At 47.5% G+C, this 27,892-nt stretch overlaps 1 protein-coding gene and 1 long non-coding RNA gene across 3 annotated transcripts in view; one reads left to right on the plus strand and one right to left on the minus strand.

Annotated features, from left to right (window-relative positions):
* Positions 1 to 27,892, plus strand: part of LOC142258003 (uncharacterized) — a 370,341-nt gene that overhangs the window by 172,450 nt on the left and 169,999 nt on the right. The gene's annotated exons all lie outside the window — the stretch shown is intronic.
* LRRC9 (leucine rich repeat containing 9) overlaps positions 1 to 27,892 on the minus strand; it is a 267,576-nt gene that overhangs the window by 73,442 nt on the left and 166,242 nt on the right. For both annotated transcript variants that reach the window (XM_075330387.1, XM_075330386.1), the window contains exons 19-22: positions 24,160 to 24,285; positions 17,223 to 17,363; positions 12,258 to 12,435; positions 2,742 to 2,962 (exon numbers count right to left, since the gene is read on the minus strand). In XM_075330387.1, the coding sequence (XP_075186502.1) occupies positions 2,742 to 2,962; positions 12,258 to 12,435; positions 17,223 to 17,363; positions 24,160 to 24,285 (666 nt within the window). The remainder of the gene's footprint in view (positions 1 to 2,741; positions 2,963 to 12,257; positions 12,436 to 17,222; positions 17,364 to 24,159; positions 24,286 to 27,892) is intronic.

The raw sequence follows: 27,892 nt of genomic DNA on the forward strand, positions 1-27,892 counted from the left end.
GGAAAACGTGACATATGTAAGGTTAATATGATAGAAGGTGTTATTACTTTTCTGTGCCTTTTGTTCTATTATGGCTGCTTTCACACATCAGTTGTTTGGCATCAGGCACGATCCGGCAAAAAAACTGATGCGATGGATCCGGCGAAAAAAACGGATCAGTTACATCCGTTTTTTCCATCAGTTCCTTCAGTTTTTTGACAGATCCGTTGTGATACTGAGCATGCTCAGTTGAAAAAAATGGATCCGGCGGCTGTAATGTGTTTTTTGCCATATTACGCCGGTGTCCATAGGCTTCCATTATAAAACACGCCGTACGCCGCCGGATCCGGCACAATACGGTTTTTCGCCAAAGACAAAAAACGTACAGCTCAACGTTCTATCCGGCCGCCGGACGACCATCCGGTACTAATAGAAGTCTATGGGGGAAAAAACGCATCCGGCATCAACAGACGCCGGATGCGTTTTTTCATGTTTCTGCCGGATTGTGCCTGATGGCCAAAAACTGATGTGTGAAAGCAGCCTTACCCTTCAGAGCTGGGGGTAGAATAATTCTTTCGTCAAAGGAATCTGTCAGTGGGTTTGACGTTTACCACTTAAATCATTTTATACCCAGTGAAAGCAATATTTTGGGTACTCCCTGCAAAATCTGTCAGATTCTTCATTGAGGGACCCAGGAAGCCATGGGTGTACTCTGCTGCCACAAAGAGGCTGACACTGCTATAAAAAAAGTTAGCTCCTCCTAGGTAGGACATACCCACTGACCACGGCCAAGATGATCCGTTAGTGTGAAAACAGTAGGAGAAGCAATCTGATTACATACATACTGGCCCCACAGAGGCACTTAAGGAGGGCAGGTGCTGTGTCCCCCAATGAAGGCTCCGAGAAAGATTTAAGGTGAGTACCAAAAATCTTTTTTTCTCCATTGCTTCATTGGGGAACACAGTAAACCATGGGACATCCCAAAGCAGTCCCCAAGGGTGGGAAGAGAAGGACTAGACAATGGAAAAGCAGAGGCAAGATCCTCAGGATGGAAACCAGCCACTGTTTGCAAAAACAATCTGCATAGGCCCAAAACTGCCAAGGAGAAAGGTAAAGAAAAGATGTGTACTCTGTAGATCTTGGAAATGATAAGTACAGAGAACAAGGAAGCAGCCTAGAGAGTTGCCAAACAAAGGCCTGACAACGAACGGCTCAGGAGGCCTCAGTCATAGGTAGAGAGAGCCGAAACCCTGAGTGAGGGAGCTCTGTCCATTGCTCAATAGGCATCCAAAAAAGAAGAGCAGATCCAACTGCAATCTTTTTTGGTGGATTTCCTGATGAAGGAGAGGGGTTATCTCCGAAACACGTAGAATAAACCACACTGAATTGCTCTTATTTGGAATTAACTCTTTATTGGCACAGCAGCGCGGACGTTTTTCCACTTTTTATCCTTGTTTATTTCCGAGTGACAATAGCATATACCCATAGTTACCTGGGTCCCCCAATGAAGCGATAGAGAAAGATGTACTTTTAAATACTCATTCTCTAGCCTGAATTTAGTTAATAAATCTAGTTTTTGAGGTATGCAAGTGAGTCATTCAGTGAAGTCGTTGGGAAAATGCACTTATCAAAGCTTGGACTCATCGGGGTTTTTAACATTCTTGGCGCCTCCCTCTGTTGATTGATAGCTGACTTTGCCTCTGACATCAGGTACTGGCCAAGAAATCTTGCACCTGAGCAGATCAATGCTCTCCTGGTTTCTGCACAATAACGAGACCATCTGAGGGCACAGACTGTGCATGCGCAGCAGAATGCTGAAACCTGTGACCTGAGAAAGGCGCAGAAAATAGGACATCACTGATCTGTGCAGGCATGAGATTTCCTGGCCGGCAACCGGTCAATGACGAAATCAGACAGTGTGAAGTGTCAAAAATGTTAATAACTGAGGAGGCAAAGTTTCAATAAGCGCATTGTCCTGCCCACTGCACGTAACAACTCATTTACATACCACAAAGATTCAAGCAACAAAATAATATAAAAGTACCAATAAGTTCAACTTTAACTGCAATGTATGCAAGAATAAACGGTTCTTAAGGCCATTTACACGTGACGCCATCACTAACGAGATATCGCTGGTTTCACGGAATTCGTGACGCACATCCGGCCTCGTTAGCAACGTTGTTGCGTGTAACACCTATGAGCGACCGCTAACGATCCGAAAAACGGCAAAAATTGTTGATTGTTGATACGTCGTTCCTTTCCCAAATATCGTTGCTCATTATGGACGCAGGTTGTTCGTCGTCCCTGAGGCAGCACACATCGCTACGCGTGACACCCCGGGAACGACGAACAACAGCGTTCCTGCGTCCTCCGGCAACGAGGTGGGAGTGACGTTAATGCGGCCGCTCTCCGCCCCTACGCTTCTATTGGTGGCCCGCTGTGTAATGTCGCTGTGACGCCGCACGAACCTCCCCCTTAAAAAAAGAGTTTGTTCGCCGGCCAGACCGACGTCATTAGGAAGGTATGTGCGTGTGACGCATACTAGCGATATTGTTCGCCACAGGCAGCGATTTGCCGTGCTGCACGCATGACGGGGGCGGGTGCGATCGCTAGCGATGTCGCAGCGTGTAAAGCGGCCTTTACTGACAGAATCCCTACAAGCAGCTTACTAAACTGTCATATCCCTTTTAGACCATTTTTTTCCTAGTTAGCCATTAGCATGTAAATATATGTGATCCACAGGTCATTCCGAATACTTTTACCTTAAGGTGGTAGACTTCTTGGTTGTTGCAGATGAGGTTATTGCTCAGGTACAGTTCTATTAATGAGCTGGCTTTCTGCAGCCCTGCCAGCGAGCTGATGTGATTGGTCTCGGCAGATAGAAAGTGAAGATGAGACAGATTATCAATAACGTCTCTGCTGAAACATGTAAGCCGGTTCTTATTAATGCTGAGGTGTCGGAGCTTGACGAGCTTTGAGAGTCCTAGAAAATAGGAATGCGTGTTTCTAGAATTAAAACAAAAGGGCTGTGGAAGAGAAAGCGCAATAGGGTCTTACCCAGGTGATGGGAGGGTGAAAGAAAGTGTTGCACTCACCTATAATGGTTGTGCCAGTCACAACCACTATGCACGCATGTAAGAATCCAAGTCCGGCAGCAGTCCCAAATTTGGCTGATAACAGAAAGTAGACGAGGAAAACGGGTTGTAAATCCGCGCCAAGGACTCAGAGGATTCAATGGAGATTTATGCTTCTTTTATTGGCATGCAATTGTCTACGCGTTTCAGGAGTCACAGCTCCCTTCGTCAGGACAGCAAGCAAGGAACATCAAATCTCTGAGATTTGATGTTCCTTGCTTGCTGTCCTGACGAAGGGAGCTGTGACTCCTGAAACGCGTAGACAATTGCATGCCAATAAAAGAAGCATAAATCTCCATTGAATCCTCTGAGTCCTTGGCGCGGATTTACAACCCGTTTTCCTCGTCTACTTTCTGTTATTAGAATTAAAACAAAAAATACATTTGTACTTCTTTTCAATAGTGCCCGTGTGCGTCTGGTGTGGCCTATGGATGGAATCAGTCTTCCTACTCTTGCAGATTGCAATACAGTCCTTTCTTACGTTCCCAGCCATGTCCTGCAGAGGCTCGGACCCTTCCCTGATGAGCAGGACAGAAAGCTACTATCCTGGAGAAAACAAGCCCTCGCACTACTGTGTTGTTAGGAACAGAAAAAAGTTACGACCCTTGGAATGCAAGAAAGAAAAATGAAGGCAAATAACATGGCTACATTGTCAACTGGATTAAGCAGGTAAATTGCAAATAATATTTATATTTTATGATCTAATCAATGCTTCTGGTATTGGGACAATCTCAAGAAGTAAAGGCCGCTTTACACGCTACGATTTATCTGACGATCTCGTTAGCGATGTGACACGCCCAGATCATAGTTATGATTTACCGAGATCGCACATAGGTCGTTTTGTAGCGGTCACACGTAACGATCTCACAAGCGACGCAACATCGTTCAGCGATATATTGTTTGACCAAGGCGGTCGTGTGGATGTTGTTCATGGTTGGCAGGGTGTCAAACGTACCAATATGTCTGCTGCGTTCCAAACAATGAACAATAGTTTTGAAAGTGAACGACGTGTCAACGATCAACAATTGTCAACCTATTTGTGATCGTTCGGAGTCGCTCGTAGGTGTCACACGCAACAATGTCGCTAACGATGCCGGAAGTGCGTCATGGAAACCGTGACCCCGACGACATATCATCAGATAACTCGTAGCGTGTAACGCCGCTGTTACAATGTGGAATTGAAGAAATATTTTAGTAAAAGAAGGGAATTTTGTTTACTTACCGTAAATTCCTTTTCTTCTAGCTCCAATTGGGAGACCCAGACAATTGGGTGTATAGCTATTGCCTCTGGAGGCCACACAAAGTATTACACTTAAAAGTGTAAGGCCCCTCCCCTTCTGGCTATACACCCCCAGTGGGATCACTGGCTCACCAGTTTTAGTGCCAAAGCAAGAAGGAGGAAAGCCAATAACTGGTTTAAAGACCAATTCAATCCGAGGAAACATCGGAGAACTGAACCATACCACATGAACAACATGTGTACCCGAAAAAACAGAAAAACCCCGAGAAAACAGGGCGGGTGCTGGGTCTCCCAATTGGAGCTAGAAGAAAAGGAATTTACGGTAAGTAAACAAAATTCCCTTCTTCTTTGTCGCTCCATTGGGAGACCCAGACAATTGGGATGTCCAAAAGCAATCCCTGGGTGGGTAAAAGAATACCTCATGATAGGGCCGTCAAACGGCCCTCTCCTACAGGTGGCCAACCGCCGCCTGAATGACTTATCTACCTAGGCTGGCGTCTGCCGAAGCGTAGGTATGCATCTGATAATGCTTGGTAAAAGTAAGTAGACTCGACCAGGTGGGTGCCTGACACACCTGCTGAGCCGTAGCCTGGTGCCGTAATGCCCAGGATGCACCCACGGCTCTGGTAGAATGGGCCTTCGGCCTTGAGAGAACCAGAAGCCCAGTAGAACTGTAGGTTTCAAGAATTGGTGCCTCGAGCCCCCGAGCAAGGGTGGATCTGGAAGCTTGCGACTGTTTACGCCGACCAGCGACAAGGACAAAGAGTGCATCCGGGTGGCGCAGGAGCGCCATGCGGGAAGTAGAACCTGAGTGCTCTCACCAGAACCAACAGATGCAAATCTTTCTGAAATTGATGGACTGGACGAGGACACAAAGAAGGTGAGGTGATATCCTGATTGATATGAAAATGGGATACCACCTTAGGGAGAAATTCCGGAACCGGACGCAGAACTACCCTGTCCTGGTGAAGGACCAGGAAGGGAGTTTGTATGAGAGCGTTGCTAGCTCGGAAACTCTCCTAAGAGACGAGACCGTTACTAGAAGGCCACTTCCCGTGAAAAACGGGAAGGGAGACATCCTTCAAAGGCTCGAAAGGCGGCATCTGGAGAGCAATTAGAACCTTGTTCAGATCTCAGGGCTCTAACGGCCGCTTGTACGGAGTGCTGAGAAGACAAACTCCCCGTAGGAACGTGCGTACCTGAGGAAGTCGTCGTTTCTGAAAAAATACAGATAGCGCTGAGACTTGTCCCTAAAGGGAACTGAGCGACAACCCATTTTCCTACCTAGATTGCAGGAAGGAAGGAAACATAGACGATGCAACCGGCCAGGGATAAACACCCTGCGCCGAGCACCGAGATAAGAACATCTTCCACGTCCTGTGGTCAATCTTGGCGGACGTTGGTATGCTAGCCTGTCTCATGGTGGCAACCACGTCCTGAGGTAATCCTGACGACACTAGGTTCCAGGACTCAATGCCACACCATCCGGTTGAGGGCCGTAGAATCCAAATGGAAGAATGGCCCTTGAGACAGCCAGTCTGATTGGTCTGGTAGTGCCCCCGGTTAGCCTACCGTGAGGCACCACAAAACCGAGTACCACACATCCTCGGCCAATTTGTAGCGACGAGGATGGTGCGGCCGCAGTCGGTCTTGATCTAGCGCAGTACTCTGGGCAACAATGCCAGAGGTGGCACCTAAGGTAGCTGGAACTGCGACCAATGCTGAACTAAGGCGTTTGCCGCCAGAGCTCGATGATTGTGAAACCGTGCCATGAAGCTGGCACATTGTTGTTGTGCCGTGACGCCATTAGATCGACGTCCGGCCTCTGTCAGCGGCGCCAGATCTCCTGAAACCCGTCCGGGTGAGGAGACCATACTCTTTCGGCCACACCTCAGCGACTTAGGAAGTCAGCTTCCTAGTTTCCACACTTGGGATGAATTGTGGATATGGTGGATGCCGTGTCTTCCACCCACATCAGAACCTGTCGGACTTCCTGGAAGGCTTGCCGGTTGCGCGTTCTTCCTTGGTGGTTGATGTATGCCACCGCTGTGGAGCTGTCCGACTGAAGTCGGATATGCTTGCTTTTCAGCCGCTGTTGGAAGGATTGTAGGGCAAGATACACTGCTCTGTGTTCAAGAACATTGATCTGAAGAGTGGACTCTTGCTGAGTCCACGTACCCTGAGCGCTGTAGTGGAGAAAACTGCTCCCCACCCTGATAGACTCGCGTCTGTCGTAACTATCGCCCAGACGGGGATAGGAAGGACCTTCTTTTTGACCAAGAGGTGAGAAGAAGCCACCACCGTAGAGATTCCTTGGCCGCCTGAGAAGAACGACGACTCTGTTGAGGGACGTCGACTCCTCGTCCCATTGGCGGAGAATGTCCCATTGTAGTGGACGCAGTAAAACTGCGCGAAAGGAACTGCCTCCATTGCTACCATCTTACGTAGGAAGTGCATGAGGCGTGTCAATGTGTGCGACTGGTTCTTAAAGAAGAGCTTGCAGCCCGTAGTGAATGCTGTTTGTCTAGCGGCAGCTTCACTATCGCTGAGAGAGTAAGAAACTCTATGCCTAGATATGTTACCGATAGGGTCGGGGTCGGATCTGACTTTAAAAAGTTGATGATCCACCCAAAACTCTAGAGAGTCTCCAGCGCAACGTTCGGGCAGTGTTGGCATGTTTCCTAAGAGAGTGCCTTGACAAGTAGATCGTCTAAATACGGGACCACAGAGTGACCCTGAGAGTGCAGGACTGTGACTACTGCTGCCCTGACCTTGGCGAAGACCAGTTGGACTGTCGCTAGCCGGAAGGTAGAGCTACGAACAGAGGGTGTTCGTCTCCTATAACGAAGCGTAGAAACGCTAGTGCTCTGGATCAATCGGCACGTGTGGATAAGCATCCTTGATGCCTAATAATGCTAGGAAATATCCTTGGGACCTTGAGGCGATGACATGGCGGAGGGATTCCATCCGGAACCGCCTGGTGTCCACGAGCTTGCTGAGCATTTTTAGATCCAGAACGGGACGGAACGGCCCGTTGTTATAGGTACCGCAAAGAATTTGGGGTAAAAACCGTGACCTTGTTCCTGAAGAGGAACGGGGGTCATCACTCTTTCTGCCTATAGAGTGCACCCTGTTTGCAGAAGAGCAGCGGCCCGGCCGGGAGGTGGAGAAATTCTGAAGAATCGAGTTGGAGGACGAGAAGTGAGCTCTATCCTGTACCCGTGAGACAGAATGTCTCACACTCAATGGTCATTGACCTATGGCAGCTAAATATCGCCAAGGCGGGAGAGCCTGCTACGGACCGAGGCCGCAAGTCATGAGGAAGCCGCCTTGGAAGCGGGTTTTCCGACTGTCGCTTTTTTGGGCGAGACTGAGCCCGCTAAGAATCTTAGCTCCTCTGATCCTTTTGAGTCCACCTTGGACGAGGAAAAATGGGACCTGCCCGAGCCTCGAAAAGGCCGAAAACCCCGACTGCCTCTTGCTCTGTCGGGGTTTGTTGTGTCCGGGCTGAGGAAAGGATGAATCCTTACCCCTGGACTGTTTGATGGTTACATCCAACGCTCACCAAACAGTCGGTCAGCAGAAAAAGGCAACTGGTTAGGCAACCTTTTTTGGAAGCAGAATCTGCCTTCCATTCACTTAACGAGCAGACCAGGCTCTGCTTAAAAACACGGAGTAGCGGAGGCTACCGCCGCACGGTTCGCAGAGTCCAGGACAACCTGAATCGCGTAAGAAACAAATGCAGACATTTGAGAGGTTAAGGATGCCACCTGCGGCACAGATGTACGTGTAACCGTGTCAATCTGTGTAAGACAAGCTGAAATAGCTTGGAGTGCCCCAAGGGAGAGAATGCCGGAGCCAACGGTGCGCCGACAGCCTCATAGATGGCTTTCGACCAGAGATCCATCTGTCTGTCAGTGGCATCTTTGAGTTTGCAGTTCCATCTCCCACTGCAACTATGGATCTAGCTACAAGCCTGGAGATTGGAGGATGCCGCTCTGGACATTGGGTCCAGTCCTTGACCAAGTCAGGGGACAGGGATAGCGTGTATCCTAAGCCGTTTGGAGAAGCGCATATCTGGATAAGCGTGGTGTTCCTGGACTGCCTCTCTGAAGGCAGAGTGGTCCAGAAAAATACGTGAAGCTGACTCCTCCACTGGAGGAGTTGTGAGAAATAACCCACATTCTATAGATGGACGCTATAAGATTATTTACTATGGCGTCACAATCAGGTGTATCCAGATTGAGAGCGGTCTCAGGATCAGAATCCTGAGCCGCTACTTCCGCCTCATTACACAGCGAGTCCTTCTGTTAGGACCCTGATGAAACCGAGGCCGCTCATAGCGAGCCCACTTAGGCTGTCTGGGACTGACGTCCGTGCAGAGCCGTGACTCTGGGATGCGTGTGACATTCCCGGAGCTGTTAGTTATTCACACTGAGGGGGGCCATGGATCAATGATTCAACAGTGCCCATATTGTGAGAGACATGTCCGGACTGCTAGGCTTCTAGTATCATAGCCATAGTCTCAGAAAAACTGTCAGTAAATACTGCAGACACCGTCCTCATCCCCTGGCCATTAGTGCATACAATGGGAGTCTATGTACCTGCCGGCCGTATAGCCGTACATGCTGTACCAGCTGTATAGAAAAACATGTGGTTCTGCACCTTTGTTTTACACAGAGAATATGCTGATAACTCCTCCGCATAATCCAGGAGGGTATATACAACGTGCGACCAAAGAGTGCAATGTATATAGTACAAGCATATCTATAAGTGCACTTCTGCACTAGTGGGGTTAGCACCACAGGTGCTGCTTAACGCCTGTTACAGCGATTGTGTGACTATCAGAATGCCAGGGTCTTCCACACTTGTCTCTGTATCGTACAGAAACTGACACTAATGGCTGCCGGTGTCCTTGTAGAGAAGGAAGCCGTGGGCGTGCCTGAGAAAGTGCGGGAATTGCACACAGTGAGAGGGGTGGAGTATGCAAAACATACTCCAGCTCTCAGCTCTGCTCTTGCAGCGTCACGCCCCTACCCTGACTGTCAGGGCTGTGGGCGGTAACGAAGGGAGACTAGGCCCAGAAGCCGGGGACTCGAGTTAACAGCGCGGCCGCCGTAAAAGCGCGGGCCGCGCTGAAGTCCCCGGCGCACCACAAGTGCCAGCCGCGCCGCAGTCCCAGCGGCCGGCGCGACCGCCCTAGAAGTGGCCAGCGTCCCGCCCCTCTCCTGACTGGCAGGTCTGGGGGCGGGAACGAACTAAAGCAGGCCGCAAAAGCCGGGGACTCGAGTTATCAGCGCGGCCGCCGTAAAAGCGCGGGCCGCGCTGAAGTCCCCGGCGCACTACAAGTGCCAGCCGCGCCGCTGTTCCAGCGGCCGGCGCGCCCGAGTCCTAGACGTGGGCAGCGTCCCGCCCCTCTCCTGACTGGCAGGTCTGGGGGCGGGAACGAACGGAAGCAGGCCGCAAAAAGCCGGGGACTGTAGTTATCAGCGCGGCCGCCGTAAAAGCGCAGGCCGCGCTGAAGTCCCCGGCGCACTACAAGTGCCAGCCGTGCCGCAGTCCCAGCGGCCGGCGCGGCCGAGTCCCATAAGTGTGCCTGCTTCAGCTAAGCTGAATGAGGCTATGGCACAGGCGCCGCAGCGCTGATGTCCCCCGGCGCACTACAACACCCAGCATGCTGCGGTGTGAGCGCCAAATGCACGGGGACACAGAGTACCTTGAGGAAGCAGGGCCATGTCCCTGATGTACTCCGCTCCATCCAGCATCTTCTCCAGGGGCTGTAGATGGAGCACGGTCTCAGTGCCTGGAGACCGGTAAATCCCACTTCACCCAGAGCCCTGTAAAAAGGGATGGGGAAGGAATCAGCATGTGGGCTCCTGCCGCCGTACCCGCAATGGGTACCTCAACCTTACAAACACCTCCGACATACAGTGGGGTGAGAAGGGAGCATGCTGGGGACACTATATGTGTCCTCTTTTCTTCCATCCGACATAGTCAGCAGCTGCTGCTGACTAAAAAGTGGAGCTATGCGTGGATGTGTTGCCTCCTTCGCACAAAGCACAAAACTGGTGAGCCAGTGATCCCACTGGGGGTGTATAGCCAGAAGGGGAGGGGCCTTACACTTTTAAGTGTAATACTTTGTGTGGCCTCCAGAGGCAATAGCTATACACCCAATTGTCTGGGTCTCCCAATGGAGCGACAAAGAAAATACAGATTGTTTGTAGTCACAGAAGACGTGACACTGTGCTGTCAAATAGGTCTATTCAGGCGCAGAGGTAGAGGGGTTTGTACTTCTACATGTACAGACCCCTCTTCCATGAGAGGATATCTGCACTATAACTGGGCAGTGCCACGATGAATAATGTAGTACCTATGACGAGAGCATACTACGCCATCATCCCAGAAAGTAAACCACAGGACCACAAACTGTATGGAGAATAAACAGGCAAAGAATATTTGCCTTCCTCGCGTTAGGTTAGGTCATGGGTTGAACTCGATGGACTTAAATATAGCTCCAACCTTAAACACTATGAAACTATGAAGAAGTTTCTCCACTTTTTATATGAATGTTACTATGGGAAAATGGGGGTTTGTGCTAATTTATTTACTGAAAAAGGGGCATTTCTAATGTTCACCAAGGAATAAGGATGGGGCCTTGTGTCCAGGGGATAAAATGCTGGTAAATGTGGCACTGCATGGTCCCTCCCAGCCAGTCAGCAAATACACAAAGGATCATGTGATTTTCAAATGCGTTAAAGGGGTTTTCTACTTTCAAGAAAGTGGGTCGCAAACACTATAAAATGCCCAGATAACAATCTCAGCAGGTATGTGCCCTTTGTGGGTTCACCAGCAGATACCGCCACTGCTCGGGTCTCAGCGTTTTGCCTGCAGGGGCATAGTCACAGGAACAGCGCACATCACCGCTGTAGTCAATCACTGAGCTAAGCGGTTCTGGCTGTCTACTCCGGCACAGATGCTAAGCTCAGTGACTGGCTACACCTGTCTATGTGATGGTGCCTCTACAGCCAAGACACCAAGGCCCGAGCAATGGTGGGAATAGATGCCCCATACAGGTTGAGTGAGTAACTGCTCTGTCTGTTAGTTTAGGCATTTTAGAGCAGTTGGGATCCATTTTCCCGGAAGTGGAAAACCACTTTAATTCTGTAATTACAATTGTGCCCTGCAGTGTATCTCAGAGATGGCGAGGGAGGTGGAGACCGGAGCTTCACCCATGTATGTGCCAGCGGCTCTGAGGACGGAGCTGCTTACATTGATATCTTACACATCTCCATCCTTAGAATCGTTCAGTCTATACCTCACCCCTAAAATAAAACATAAAACATACTTTATGGACTTGTCTTCTAAAGAGTCGACAGTTAACTTGCCCACACCTCTTAAAAAAGTAACCTGCCCTGAATGCTATTAATCTGCAGATATAGAGTTAATCCGCAGGTAAATAGTGTTCCAATGCTGTCCAACCATCTACAGGGAGAAAATAAACTTTATTATTCCTGGGAGCCGGCAGCTTTCAGTCATAGAGGCATGCATGGAGTGTCTTCAGGGATCACTTAGTACACAGTGAGCATCGCCCCGGCACTTTGCTTGACAGCATGCTCTGCATCACATCTATGCATTGTGAGCTGTCAATCAAAGTGCCTGGGGCGACAGAGCATTAACGGTACCAGCTCCATGCATACTTCTATGACTGAAAGCCGGCGACTCTCGGGAAGAATACATTTTATTTTCTCCCAGTAGGCAGGCTTTCAGTAAGGTGGCCGGACAGCATTGAACGCTACTAACCTGCAGATTAACCCCTATATGTGCAGGTTAATAGCGTTTTTTGGACATTACTGGCTCCCGTTAAGGCCATTGTTGCAAGACCATAAAGCCTTTGTGCAGATTACCTTCCAGTTTTGTGATGCAGTTTCCGTCTAGACAGAGCTCTTCTATATTCACACAGTTTTCCAGACCTTCAATTCTTCTTAGATGATTGTTACCGAAAGATGCCCAACGAAGGTTTTCCAGCTGGTCTAAATTTGTGATTCGGGAAAGATTCTGCCCATCGAAATTCACTGTTGTAATCTGGAAATAAAAAAAATATTTAAAGAATTCATTCAAAAGAAAAATTCTGTATTTTAAAATGATTTTATCGGGTTAAAAAGTAACAAATCCTGGTTGCTGCGAGAAGGGTTAGAAATGTGCCCTTCCTAATATCTGCAGATATGAACACTATGGCTATCACATAAGATACATCTTACTCCCAGCCATGTTTGGTACGGCTGGATGAAATGAAACCTGACAAGCAAGCTCTTAACCTTTCGTTGTGGGAACATTACATGATTTCACATGATCAGTCATATTGCAGCTTGGCGAAACTTTTACCTTCGGGAGCTGTGTTTTCAGACTGCAGATTATATCATTCCATGTTGCTGAGATATTTAAGTGGAAGAAAAAAAAAATCTACTTTGTTTTTTTTTAGATTTTGTAAGCAATTCAATTTACGTTTCAGTATAGTGCAATGGAAAAAAAATGAATAGAAGTAAAATACAGAGAAAAATGTTATTTGGTAAGGAAATGACAAATCCTATATTGTCCTATTCTACTTATTCTATTACATTATTATTATTATTATTATTATTATTATTATTATTATTATTATTAAAGCGCCATCAATTCCATGGCGCTTTACATGTGAAAGGGGTATACATAATAGGGACAAGTAATATAATCATAAACAATACAAGATACAGACAGGTACAGGAGGAGAGAGGTCCCTGCCCGCGAGGGCTCAGTCTACAAGGGATAGGTGAGGATACAGTAGGTTAGGGTAGAACTGGTTATCATTATCAAGTTCACAGCAATTCTATATGAAATATTTAAAATAGGTTGTGTTTTATTTAAAAATACCTAGCTTAAAGTGAATCTGTCAGCAGGTTTGTGCTATGTAATCTGAGAGCAGTGTGATGCAGGGACAGAGACCCTGATTTCAGCAATGTGTCACTCACTAGACTGTGTGTTGTTGATCCAATAAAATCAGGGTTTTATCAGGATATTATCACTACAGGACTAGGTGTATCATGCCTCCTAGTCCTCCTGCTTTATCTAACCCCGCCACACTACTAATTAGCAGCTTTCTGTCAATATACAGTGTACACAAATAGCTGCCTAGCAGTAGTGTGGGCGGGGTTATACACAGTATTCATTAGATATATAGAACACACAAGGGTGATTGTCACACCAATTAGTGAAAAAATATAGACAATACAGGTACTAATTTGTCTCAGGATATTATAACAACATCCTGTACACCTTGGCCCTGGATACCAGGGACAAGGTAAGAAAGGTGATAATACAAACAAATTGATATGAATTAGATAGAGCACTGTAAAGGCCACTTCACACATAACGAGATCGCTAACGACATCGTTGCTACGTCACAGCTTCTGCGACGAAACGACGACTTCACCAGCGATCTCGTTATGTTTGACACGTACCAACGATCCGTTCCCTGCTGTGAGATCGTCGGTCGTTGCTGAATGTCTTGGGCCATTTTTGGCTCGGAGTCCTGCTGGGCAGGATGGATCTGTATGTTTGACACCTACCAACGATCTCGTTAATGACCTAGATGAGAACTTAAAGTGTGACACATAGGCGTGTAGTTGCGTCACCTTTCCCGCGCCCCCTCTGCACAGACTGGTTGGCGCTGAGAACAGTAAGCAAACACTCGGGAACGAAGGAGGGATGAATCCGGGTGCAGATGCAACTTCGATCCGAAAAGTAAGCAAGCAACCGGGAACAAAGTACGAATAAATCCGGGTGGAGTCGCAGGTTCTATCCTCAAAGCAAGGCTCAAAAAGGGACAAAGGATGAAGCGATACAAGTTGCCTTCTAGACCGGCCGCCTAATCAGAACGCAGTATTGGCCACCAATCGGAGCGGAGGAGTGTGGAAAAGGCGACGCATATGCACGCCTACGTGGCTTACAGCGTCAAACACTACACCCCTTTTCGAGGTCGGAGTCGTTACGTCTCAACAACCAATGAGATCGTTATACAGGTCGCTGCATTGTTACTAAAGTCGTTAGGAAAATGACTGACATATCACCAACGATCTCATTAACGATTGTAACAGTCTCGTTATGTGTGACTGCACCTTTAACACAGGTAGGGACAAAGCGACACAGTAATTATGATGATGGTCAGATATATAACCGGACTTATCTTTTGACCGTAACAATATATCCAATCAGATATAGATTTCACAGGAAGTGTAAAGCTGTATAATTATCGTTGGAGAAGTTACAGTCCGTCAAGATCCATATGTCGCATTTATGCAGATGTCCAAATCCCTTCATTCATTATGTGAAACAGTAGCCATCTACAATGGATGAGGTCTGTCTCTGCCTCGACGCGTTTCCCCAAGTGAGTGGTTCATCAGGAGGCCAAAAAGCTGATATCAGACATGCAAATCCATGACAGTCCCCATCAAGATCAGCGGTAGTGCAGAGAACCCTGAGCGATTTAGTCCACAGCCGTCATAGAGGAGCATCACAGCTCAGAAGTCACAGCTCTGCTAGATCTGCAGCACAGTAAACAGAGATTATCACAACTACTGCACCCATCAAAATAAGTGACATCCGTGGAATTAGGGTCTCTGCCCCTATATTATCCCGTTCTCAGAGGAGGCAGCAAAAAACTGCTGACAGAGTCACTTTAAATGGCTGGTCCCTGTCATTTTAATACTTATCTCCATTTGATAGTCTGTTTACCCTGTTTATCCACAAAATAAGTCCTCCCCCCAAAATAAGCCCTAGCTTGATTTTTAGAGTAGGCTTTAAATATAATCCCTACTCCAAAAATAAGCCCTAGTTAGTCAGCGCCTCCAGCGCAAGCTTATGTCACGTGACGCTAGGTTATTTCACTAACATCACGGAGACATAACCAAACACTGGAGGCACAAGAATAGGCATAATGTAGTACCCAAATCGTCCTGCCGCTTCCTCCCACCATGGCAGGGTAAAATCTGCTCACCCGCTCCGAGTCCTGCCTCTTGAGTGTTGTCACCTGGTTCCCGCCCCCTGGCTACTACTGCGCTATCATGTTTGCTTGGTTGCTGCTCTAGAGTCCCGCCTCCCGAACGCTGCTTCCTGGGTGCCGCCTCCCATAGTGTGCTATGCTGTGGGTTTGGCATCTGCTTCAGTGTCCCACCTCTTGCCTCCCAAGTGCTGCCTCTTGGATCCCACCTCAAGGCCGACCCTGCTCGCTCCCGCAGAAGCAGCCATGTCACAACCACCTTTCCCGAGTCCCGCTCCAGACTCCCGCCTTCTGCGTCCTCCTGGCTCCATAGAGAAGAGTGCCACTGCTCTGCCACATGAAGTGTTTTGAGAGTGCCAGTAAGTGTTACCATAAGAGACACTGACACTGCACCAGCAATTGTGAATGTAAGTTAGGGTTAAGGTTACTAACCCTAAAGCTGGCCATACACCTTCACGCTGAAGTTTGCCACTCACCTTCAAGCTGAAGGTGGCCATACACCTTCAAGGTAAACTGAAGCAAAAATGTATTATTGTTGTTCATGGAAGAAAAAAAAAAACAAGCCCTAGCTGAAGCCACGCCTGGTGAAACGCACGTCGAGGCCCCACCCCCACCACTGACTTGACTGCTGCGTTATTACTTGCGTCATGTCTCAAGGTAATGATTGCTGTAATTGCTGATTTTCCTATATGTGCCTATGGGAGGAGTATCCCTAGGGTGTTTAACCAAAACCATTTGTGTGTTACACCTTAAAGGCCCCATCACACGCAACGATATATCGTGTGATCGCATGAGCGATCGCACCCGCCCCCGTCAATTGTGCGTCACAGGCAATTCGTTGCCCGTGGCGCACAATGTTGTTAACCCCTGTCAAACGTACTTACCTCCCTCACGATCTCACTGTGGGCGGCGAACATCCTCTTCCTGAAGGGGGAGGGACGTTTGGCGTCACAGCAACGTCACACAGTGGCCGGCCAATAGAAGCAGAGGGGCGGAGATGAGCGAGATGTAATATCCCACCCACCTCCTTCCTTCCTCATTGCCTCATTTGCTCATTAACAGTCGTTCGGAGGTGTCACACGCTACCACATCTCTAACGTTGCCGGATGTGCGTCACGAATTCCGTGACCCCAACGACATATCGTTAGATATATCATAGCGTGTGACGGGGCCTTTAGGCTCACTCCCAGACTATTTGATAAGTGTAATCTCGGCACCTTGGGTCTGCAGCCTTTAATTAATGTCAGGTGGTGTGTGTTTTTTGTGCTATTCTGTATCTCGCAAGTATTCCACCTTTTTGCCCTCAATGTCTGTGCTTTGTTCACCCTTTTATTGATAAAGAACTTTGTATTTCACCATCAGTGTTTCGATCCCTCTTTTTCAGTGCCCTCTACAATTCCAATTTATTGGGCTAGTCACTGAAATCTTAGGTTTTGTATTTAGTATGGGATCTTTCCCTTGTTTTTAGGGAATTTGTAAGTTATTATGTCTTAATAATAATTGACAAATTCATCTTTTTGGGATGGCTTGTTTGACTTTTTTTGGTAACTCCCCAAATGTGAATGAAAAGTGCAGCACATGATTGGACAACATCCTAGTTCATGATGGCCGTGATATGGGGGACCTGCAATGTTCGAGAGAGAAATAAATACTCCTTCAAGTCTATCCCACTTAGTACATACTAGTAAAACTACTAGCATCATGCACGGGACATTTTGGCTAGGACCCTTTAGCAATGTTGCATCCTTCATGCCAATGTTATCCATAAATATTTCTTTTGCATCTTACAATCGGAAGTACATACAATATAGTCCCTGCATGGTAATGTTTTTCTTACCATATGATACCAGCTGTTATTAATTTCAGCATATGGATCCAGGCAGTTCTTGCTAATTTGAGCAATGATCTGAGCAGAAGGTAGTAGACTGAGGCAACGTGGTTTAACATTATCTGTTCTTGCGCTCATCTGAAGAGATGCCTGCAAAACGGCAAAAATAACAATACTTATGGCATTACTGAACTATTTGGTATGATGAATAGTCACACTCAATATACAGTCCATACTATATACGTATTCCATGTTTCCCCAAAAATAAAACCTACTCCAAAAATAAGCCATAGCATGATTTTACAAGATTTTTGGGGTATGCTTGAAATATAAGCCCTAGCTACAGTTGTGCCGCCCCCGTGTCAGCAGCCCGGGCTGCTCGGATCCGGATCCGCGGTGGCTCGAGGGGCGTCCAGACCCGGGGGTCGTGCGGCCACTCAAATGAAGGGGGTATTTACAGGGGGTTGTGTGAAAGTTCGTGACGCCACCCGTGGTATGTGGTAATTTGGAGTAACACCGCTGCAGTTGGGAGTACCCAGGGATGATGGAATGGGGCAGCCAGGTGTTAGAACCCTCCACGGCTAGGAAGATGCCCCGGGGACTCGGTGATGGGGTTCGAGGGGTGCCGTGAAGAGTGAAGGGGGAGACTTTCATACTCACATAGTCCATAAAGCTGACACCGTCAACTGGATAAACCAAAGTTCTGGACACCGCTGCTGCTGAGGGGAGCTTGTTTGGGTCCCGTCCCCGATGGTGTTGCCTGATGATCTGTGACCTTCTCCCTGGCACTTAGTTTGCGTCTTGGTTGGCCCTGGTAGCATAAAACTAATTGGGTCCCGCTCCCCAGTGTGGCTAACTGTGGGAACTTGCTCTCACGGTTCACGCTTGGGATTTCCTGGACCGTTTTAGTGGAGAGTCCTATCCCCTCGTTGCGCTAGTACCCCGATTTTGGTGCGGGTGGAGAGCGGATCTTGAAGGCTCCGTTCTCGTCGGGTAAATTGTCAGGTTGCCTGAAGCTACTGCCTGACCTAGGGTCCATGTACCCCGTCGTGCCCTGGTCTCAGCTCGGTGATTGTACAAGGCCGGCGGCTGTCCTCCTTGACACTTCCGTGCCCCTTGTCACGATCCCCTGCGGCCGGGGGTACAGCTCCTACTAGGCCCAGACCACAGACTGCCACCTAGTCGTTTCCAAGGAGCCCATGTCCTAACCTCCTCAACCTTCTCTCTCGAACTCCACTCACTGACTGACCTACTCCTTACACTCCTGACCTCCCCTTACCAACCCCCCAAGTGGTCGACCCTATTCCACTCAGGCCGTCCACTGGTGTGTCTGGTGGGTGTGGTGCAGAGTGTACCTAGGACTTTAATTGGCTGATGTAGGCAACACCATGTAGTTGGGGACCCATAGCCAAGGAGGAGGCCTGTGACGACCTGATAGGCGAGGGCGTCACACAGTCAGCGCCAGCGTTAGGGGCAGTCAAACAGTACAATTTCTCAGGGCCCCCCACTCTCTTAAGGACCCCAACATTTGTATACCGAGGTTATGATCGTTTAAAGGCTTTTGATGACTTCACAGTCAAGTGACCAAAGGTCTCTTAATTGCAGGGGTCTAAAATAACTGAACAGGAGACAGACTGGCATTAGGGAGAAAGGAGAGCAAACTGGGAAGTTTCACAGGGTCCCCATTCTCCTAGGGGCCCCAGCATTTATATCCTGATAAGACTGTTTAAGGACCATTGTGACATCACGTCATATGACCAAAGGTCTTTTAATTGCAGGAGTCTAAAGCAGAAGAAGAGGCAGGATGGTATGTGTATCGATAGATGATATATAGATATACACGTTTTACACGCAGAGTTTTGATAGTTATGTTGATGTTCCAGAATGCAATATGATAATATTTGAATAAATTTAATTTTTTTTGTTCAAGTATAAATGTGAATTGCTGTTCATGAAAAAAAAAAAAAAACAACACATCCCCTGAAAATAAGCAAAAAATAATATAAGACCCGGTCTTATTTTTGGAGAAACACAGGTAGTTAGCCCTCCATACATTGTCAGCCATAGTGCAGCCCCTAAAATATAGTCAACGTGCCCTTGACGGTCAACTACAATTACCGATTTTCATCCACAATGCCTCAGAGTGTCATTCACAACCTCAACTGAGCAGAAACACCACATCTACCCTTCAGTGTCCTCTCCGACAGGTCCCACTTGAGGTCATCCGCACAGAAAATCTCATCTGGCAGATGCAATATAACAGAGATAGATGAGCTCTATATATATTTCTGTATCTGTGCTGTATACAATGTGATATATAAAGAACAAAGGATTTCTCATCTTCTAAAGTAATGGCAAATCCTAGTGGCGACCGATGGGGGAGGGTCTGTTCTCTACAGCCCCTAAAGATCCTGAGAATGAAGGTGACACATCGCTGGTGTAACACAAATCTCCTTCTCCATTTTCCCTGCATAGTGGTGCTCTTGGGGCACAGCAATTTTCTGCACAGCATGTGGTCAGGTACGACAAAAAAGAACCTTTATTCTGAGGATCAGAAACTGTCTAAGAAGAGGTCCTAGTGATATCACATTAGAAGATGACTAAACTTCAATAGTCCTAGATTTGGGTGCAAAACAGTTCTTATGGAGATGACTCAATATTTGCAGTCATAGGCTACTTTCACACATCCGGTATTTGCTCTGAGGCACAATACGGCACTCTGCAGAAAAACCGCAACCGTTTTTTTTGCCGCCGGTTGCGTTTTTTTTTTGCATAGACTTACATTAGTGCCGTATTGTTGCCGCATGGGCTTGCGGTCGGTCCGGTTTTTGCCGCATGCGGCAGATTTAGCCGATGCCGCGGCCGGATGAAACGTTGCCTGCAACGTTTTTTGCTCTGGCAAAAAAAAACGCATCGCGCCGCATCCGGCCGCTGCGGCGCATTTTTCAATGCATACCTATGGACGCCGGATGCGGCGCGATGCAAAAAAAAACGCATCCGGCCGCCGCATGCGGTTTCTTCCACTGCGCATGCTCAGTAGCATGCCGCAACCGGAAAAAAACGGACGGGCCGCATGTAAAAACTTATTCAAAGGATGCGGTGTTTTTGCCGCATCCGTTGCATAGCTTGCACAGCCGGATTGAGCCGCAGTGCTCAAACCGGATGTGTGAAAGTAGCCTTAAAGGGGTTTTCCACAGGATAGGTGATAACTTATAGCCTTCTTGTCCAAAAGGTAGCTGCAGTATATCACAAATGTAAGTACACCTCTCACGTTATTTTGTAACTATTATATCGTTTCATGGGACATAGCTGAAGATCTGACACTTTGATACAATGTACAGTGTCAGTGTGCAGGTTGTATAACTTTAAATTCAGTGCCCTCTAAATAACTCAACACACAGCCCTTAATGTCTAAACGGCTGTCAACAAAAGTGAGTACACCCCTAAGTGAAAATGGCTAAATTGTGCCCAATTAGCCATTTTCCCTCCCCGGTGTCATGTGACTCATTAGTGTTACAAGGTCTCAGGTGTGGATGGGGGGCAGGGGTGTTACATTTGGTGTTATTGCTCACACACGCTCTCATACTGGTCACTGGAAGTTCAACATGGCTCCTCATGGCAAAGAATTCTCTGAGGATCTGAAAAACAAGAATTGTTGCTCTATGTAAAGATGGCCGAGGCTATAAGAAGATTGCCAACACCTTGATACTAAGCTGTGGCATGGTGGCCAAGACCATACAGCAGTTTATCAAGACAAGTTCAACACAGAACAGACCTCGCCATGGTTGACCAAAGAAGCTGAGTGCACGTGCTCAGCATCATATCCAGAGGTCGTCTTTTCAAAATAGATGTATGAGTGCTGCCAGCATTGCTGCAGAGGTTACAGGGGTGGGAGGATCCACCTGTCAGTGCACAGACCATACGCATCAAATTGGTTTGCATGGCTGTCAGCCCAGAAGGAAGTCTCTTCTAAATATGATTCATAAGAAAGCTCACAAACAATATGCTGAAGACAAGCAGACTAAGTATGTGGATTACTGGAACCAGATCCTGTGATCTGATGAAACCAATATAAACTTATTTGGTTCAGATGGTGTCAAGCGTGGGTGGTGGCAACCAGGTGATAAGGACAAAGACAAGTGTGTCCTGCCTACAGTCAAGCATGGTGGTGGGAGTGTCATGGTTTGAGGCTGCATGAGAGCTTCTGGCTGTGGGGAGCTACAGTTCATTGAGGGAACCATTAATGCCATCATGTACTGTGACACATACTGAAGCAGAGCATGATCCCCTCCTTTTGTATTACAACAGAACGACCTCAACACACCAAGATGACCATTGCCTTGCTAAAGAAACTGTGGGTAAAGGTGCTGGACTAGTCAAGCACCTCCAGACCTAAACCCTATTTACATATACATTGTATCAGTGTCAGATTTTAAGTTTTGTCCCATGAAAAGATATAATAAACTGTTAAACAATGTGAGAGGTGTGTTCACTTTTGTGATATACTGTACCTATCAATAGCACAAAAGAGACAAATTTCTTGACTATCGGGTGCTTCGTTTGGGGACACAGGAACCATGGGCGTTGACTGATGTCAGAAGGAAGCTAACAATAAAATAGCAAAAAATTCTGCTCCTCCTCCGCAGGCTATCCACACAAACTGGCACATACCCAACACTAGTTTAGATCAGTATCATGTAGGAGGCAGAAACAAATCTGGGATCTCAGATCTTTCTACCTAGTTTAGGTTATTCATGTTAACCACGTTACTTTCCTTTTTAGGCTGGGAAATAGAGCAGCCATTTCATTACCCTACTGCGGATAGAGGGAACAGTGTCAATTAGTCATACTGTTTCTGACAGCAGGAATATGTCACCTGCATTAGAGGCTTTATCAATCAGGCGGTCAGTCCTTGCTTTATACTTCTGCTCACCCCCAGAGCGTGACACCTATATCAAGTGTAGATGTTAAGCAGCCACAGTGTCAAGCTTCACGGCACACAGGTATTTTTCCACCTCGACCCTCAGTCTCCCGTGCTCCAGGTTATTCACTCCCTACATGCAAGCATTGCCATTTCTTCTTGCTTAGCCCACTTGTGACACTTGGTGCCCTTTCCAGTTCTCCTCTCTTAAGCGAGAGTGCAGGCACGTCAGTAGCCCTAGACCTCTGCAGCCTACTACACCTGATCCACTACAAGCCCCAGCTGGACATGTCAGCTCTCTAATCTTTCATTGTGCTCCCTTTCCACCCCCTTTTCTCCAAATTATTCTTTTCCCTGCCTGGAGCGGTCATCTTTTCTACAGCACAGCAGAAGAATCAGATCCACCAGAGACACGGTCGCCCACTTCTCCTCACCAACCCAGCTCCTCGCTGTACTGCACTCTTTAGAACCTGGCGGGCCGTGTCCAACAAGGGCACAGACACTAGTCTCCTCCTGCTCCAGACCACTTCTACCACCATTTGTCTCCAAATCTTTCTTTCCTCTGCTCTTTTCTATTGTTCTGTCGTGTCAGGCTAAACAGAACAAAAGCACTCACCAGCCAGGTCAGCCTTCCCAAATCACTTCTTTTCCATGCATTGCTTGCAAGTGCAAATCAAATTTCCCTCTGCCCAGCGCAGTACTAGCTGCCTTGTCATGTTCCAAGTATCTGCCCTGTCCATTCTTTTCCAGGAGAGACTGGTCTCAAAGCCTTAAGTTAACACCTATCTCCATGGTATCGCACACTCTTACAAACCGCCTGTGTCCTCATCCGATGTCAACCTGTAGCTGGAGGCTCTGCAGTATACCACTTTTGAGTCTTGCCAGTAAGTCTCTCCTGTAGCTCATCTCTTGGAAAGTGGCCTTCTTCATAACAGGCATACCCATCAGAAGGGTCTCAGATGGCTGAGACCACATTTGTGCCGCTCATCCTTTCTCATTCTCAACAGTGACAGGGTGGTCTTGTGACCGCTGTCTTCTTTTCTACCCTAGGTGATCGCTTTCTTTCCCCTCAACAAGGAGATAGTTCTGCATTCTATTTGTTCTTCCCCAGCTCATCTCCGAGAGAAATCGCTCCACAAATTGGATGACATTAGAGCCACCCATCACTTGTGTCTATCACTGCTGTCTTCAGGCATTCAGATAGCTTATTTGACATCCTGGAGGGTTTTCAACGGGGGTCGGCAAGCCTCAAAGGCATCAGGGCCATGACCCACTCTGCATAGGTGTGTGTGTGGGGGTCATCCTGCTGATATGTAATGGTCAGCATCAAAACTTCAAGTCTACAAGTCCGCTACATGGCCTTCTATTCACATGCACATTCTGCGTGTTATTCTGAGTGCATACCTTTTGCCTCTGGGGCAGCGAGTCTTAACAGAAATTTAGTGTAGATGGCAGTTTCTTAGTACTCACCTGAGGTCTTGTTTCTGGCTTCTTCTTTTCCAACCACCCTAAGAGACTAATTTAGGATGACTCGTGGTTCCTGTGTCCTCCGTTGAAGTGCCCACGAAAAGAGAATTTTTAGTACCCATCAAAAAATCTCTCTTGAACCCTTCATTGGGTGACAATTCCCTCCCTGGTTGCCCTCACTGTGTGAAGTGTGTGCTTCTGGAGTTTTCTTTAGTTTTTGTTTTTCCTTAGTCTTGTGTGTTAGGTTTCTCCTACTGCTTTTACACTATCTGGTGTTAGCTTGGTACTAGTAAGTGAGTGCAGTCTGAGGAGGAAGAGACGACTTTTGTGGTATCCTAGTATCAGTCTCCTGGTGGCAGCAGCCAACACCCATGGTTCCTGTGTCCCTCCCAAGGCTAAGAGATAAGATTTTACAGTAGGTACTAATTTTTTGGGGGAGAAAAGAACATTCATCCAAGACTAACAATTTTCACAGCTCTTAACATTTTAAGTTTTCCTTTAATAACCAAGACATTAATGAAACAGAAACAGTTTATTCCATGAGACATAAGATGTGACCTGTGTAATTTGGTCCCCAGACGAAAATTTGGATGATTGAGAAAACTCTTCTTTGGTGACCAGCACTTCATCTAAATGAGTCAGAAACTTCAATCTTCCAATCGCTGCCATACGCACTAACGCCGGCTGGGAAAAGGACAACCATGTCAGCTAATGACTTCTATCATATGTAACTTTTTATTGTACTTTGTGATGGTCTCGCAGTTAAGTGAACATAATGAGAATGTTTATTACACATAAGCACAGAAGCAATATCACATTGTGCTGCCTCTCGGGGGCTTTAAGAAACTAGGTCATGTATTCAAGACGCTTCATTCAAAACTCCTGAAAGGGGTTACCGCAATTGTTACTCTCCGCTAAATGATGACATCCTTATTAAAGTCAGAAGAAAGAAAGATTTTCTTTTCTGACGTTCAATCTTTGGATTTTGTACAATACGGATGGCAGAAGAGCTCATAATGAAGATTGTAACAAGAAAAAAAAAAATGTCCTGGGCCATTAGACTTTAAAATACGCGACATTTGTGTGACGGCTGCAGTGGAGGTGAAACCGAGTAATTGCGTTTCTGTTTGATGACCAATAAAAGGTCTTTCTTATTGAACAGGTATAACAATGAAATAAAAAATACTGATCCATCAACTGGGACATAAAGATAAAGCAATTATGATCTGCTGTGATTGCTGTTACATGTAAGTAACATTACGGCGTCGGCTGTAATGGGGGATTGTTAGAGCGCTGTCGGAAGCAGGCGTAATTACAAGTAGCATTTAGTATAATAAAACTAATAAGGGCAAAGGGGGATGTCTGCACGAGCTCTGCACTATATGTAAGGAGTTCTGGACCATAATGTGTGTATGGATAACACATTAGTCTACATATTATTTAAAGACCTTATATCTTCAGAAATGGCTCCGGGCACATAGCCACTAGAAGAAAAAAAAAAAGCAAAAAAACCTGTGGCCGGCCAGGGATTTCACCTCTAGGGAAAAATACAGTAGTATACGGCAGCCATTCATAGAAATGTCTGTCCTTGTAATAGAAGGAAGGCTTGGCCATCCCTGATGATATGTTCCCACAATCAGTATTTCGGGAGGTTTTCATAATGCAAAATGTCTGACTTATTAGGTAAATTAGGTCACTTACATTTTTTTTTTTTATGGCCTTTTTTTTTTTTTCTCTATTCATTTTTTTATATTTGACTCTGCCAAAACTTTATTGAAAGTCACGTGCGGATTACATGCATTTTTTTTTTTTTACCTGCAGTATTTTAGCATCTAATACGATTCTATTGGGAAAATCCGCACATAAAGCTCGATAAAACTTGTGGTGTTACGCACCACAGGTCAGTTTACACAGGATTAAAAAAGAAGGGAATTTTGTTTACTTACCGTAAATTCCTTTTCTTCTAGCTCCTATTGGGAGACCCAGACAATTGGGTGTATAGCTTCTGCCTCCGGAGGCCACACAAAGTATTACACTTTAAAAAGTGTAACCCCTCCCCTCTGCCTATACACCCTCCCGTGCATCACGGGCTCCTCAGTTTTGGTGCAAAAGCAGGAAGGAGGAAACTTATAAATTGGTCTAAGGTAAATTCAATCTGAAGGATGTTCGGAGAACTGAAAACCATGAACCAAAAGAACAATTCAACATGAACAACATGTGTACACAAAAGAACAAACAGCCCGAAGGGCACAGGGGCGGGTGCTGGGTCTCCCAATAGGAGCTAGAAGAAAAGGAATTTACGGTAAGTAAACAAAATTCCCTTCTTCTTTGTCGCTCCATTGGGAGACCCAGACAATTGGGACGTCCAAAAGCAGTCCCTGGGTGGGTAAAAGAATACCTCGATAAAAAGAGCAGAAAACGACCCCCTCTTACAGGTGGGCAACCGCCGCCTGAAGGACTCGCCTACCTAGACTGGCGTCTGCCGAAGCATAGGTATGCACCTGATAGTGTTTCGTGAAAGTGTGCAGACTAGACCACGTAGCTGCCTGACACACCTGCTGAGCCGTAGCCCGGTGCCGCAATGCCCAGGACGCACCCACGGCTCTGGTAGAATGGGCTTTCAGCCCCAAAGGAAGCGGAAGCCCAGAAGAACGGTAGGCTTCAAGAATCGGTTCCTTGATCCACCGAGTCAAGGTTGACTTGGAAGCCTGCGAACCCTTACGCTGGCCAGCGACAAGGACAAAGAGCGCATCTGAACGACGCAGGGGCGCCGTGCGAGACACGTAGTGTCGGAGTGCTCTCACTAGATCTAAGGAGTGCAAATCCTTTTCACATTGGTGAATTGGATTAGGGCAAAATGAAGGTAAGGAGATATCCTGATTGAGATGAAAAGGAGATACCACCTTAGGGAGAAATTCCGGAACAGGACGCAGAACCACCTTATCCTGGTGAAAAACCAGGAAGGGGGCTTTGCATGACAGCGCTGCCAGCTCCGACACTCTACGGAGTGATGTAACTGCCACTAGAAATGCCACCTTCTGCGAAAGACGTGATAAAGAGACATCCCGCAGCGGCTCGAAAGGTGGTTTCTGAAGAGCCGTTAGCACCCTGTTAAGGTCCCAGGGTTCCAGCGGACGCTTGTAAGGTGGGACTATGTGGCAAACTCCCTGCAGGAACGTGCGGACCTGCGGAAGCCTGGCTAGACGCTTTTGAAAAAATACGGATAGCGCCGATACTTGTCCCTTGAGAGAGCCGAGAGACAACCCCTTGTCCATTCCGGATTGAAGGAATGAAAGAAAAGTGGGTAAGGCAAAAGGCCAGGGAGTAAAACCCTTATCAGAGCACCAGGATAAGAAGATCCTCCAAGACCTGTGATAGATCTTGGCGGACGTTGGTTTCCTGGCCTGTCTCATGGTGGCAATGACATCTTGAGATAACCCTGAGGACGCTAGGAGCCAGGACTCAATGGCCACACAGTCAGGTTGAGGGCCACAGAATTCAGATGGAAAAACGGCCCTTGTGATAGCAAGTCTGGGCGGTCTGGGAGCGCCCACGGTTGACCCACCGTGAGATGCCACAGATCCGGGTACCATGACCGCCTCGGCCAATCTGGGGCGACGAGAATGGCGCGACGACAGTCGGACCTGATTTTGCGCAGCACTCTGGGCAGCATCGCCAGAGGAGGAAATACATAAGGCAGTCGAAACTGCGACCAATCCTGAACTAATGCGTCCGCCGCCAGAGCTCTGTGATCTTGAGACCGGGCCATGAATGCCGGGACTTTGTTGTTGTGCCGTGACGCCATGAGATCGACGTCCGGCGTTCCCCAGCGGCGACAGATCTCTCGAAACACGTCTGGGTGAAGAGACCATTCCCCCGCGTCCATGCCCTGACGACTGAGAAAATCTGCTTCCCAGTTTTCTACGCCCGGGATGTGAACTGCGGAGATGGTGGAAGCTGTGGCTTCCACCCACTGCAGAATCCGTCGGACTTCCTGGAAGGCTTGACGACTGCGAGTGCCGCCTTGGTGGTTGATGTATGCGACGGCAGTGGCGTTGTCCGACTGGATCCAGATCTGCCTGCCCTCCAGCCACCGATGAAAGGCCAATAGGGCTAGATACACTGCCCTTATCTCCAGAATATTGATCTGAAGGGATGACTCTATCGGAGTCCAGGTTCCCTGAGCCCTGTGGTGGAGAAAAACCGCCCCCCACCCTGACAGGCTCGCGTCCGTGGTGACCACAGCCCAGGTTGGGGGTAGGAAGGATTTTCCCTGCGACAGAGAGTTGGG

Source organism: Anomaloglossus baeobatrachus, chromosome 12 (assembly GCF_048569485.1).
Source record: "Anomaloglossus baeobatrachus isolate aAnoBae1 chromosome 12, aAnoBae1.hap1, whole genome shotgun sequence".
Lineage (NCBI taxonomy): Eukaryota > Metazoa > Chordata > Amphibia > Anura > Aromobatidae > Anomaloglossus > Anomaloglossus baeobatrachus.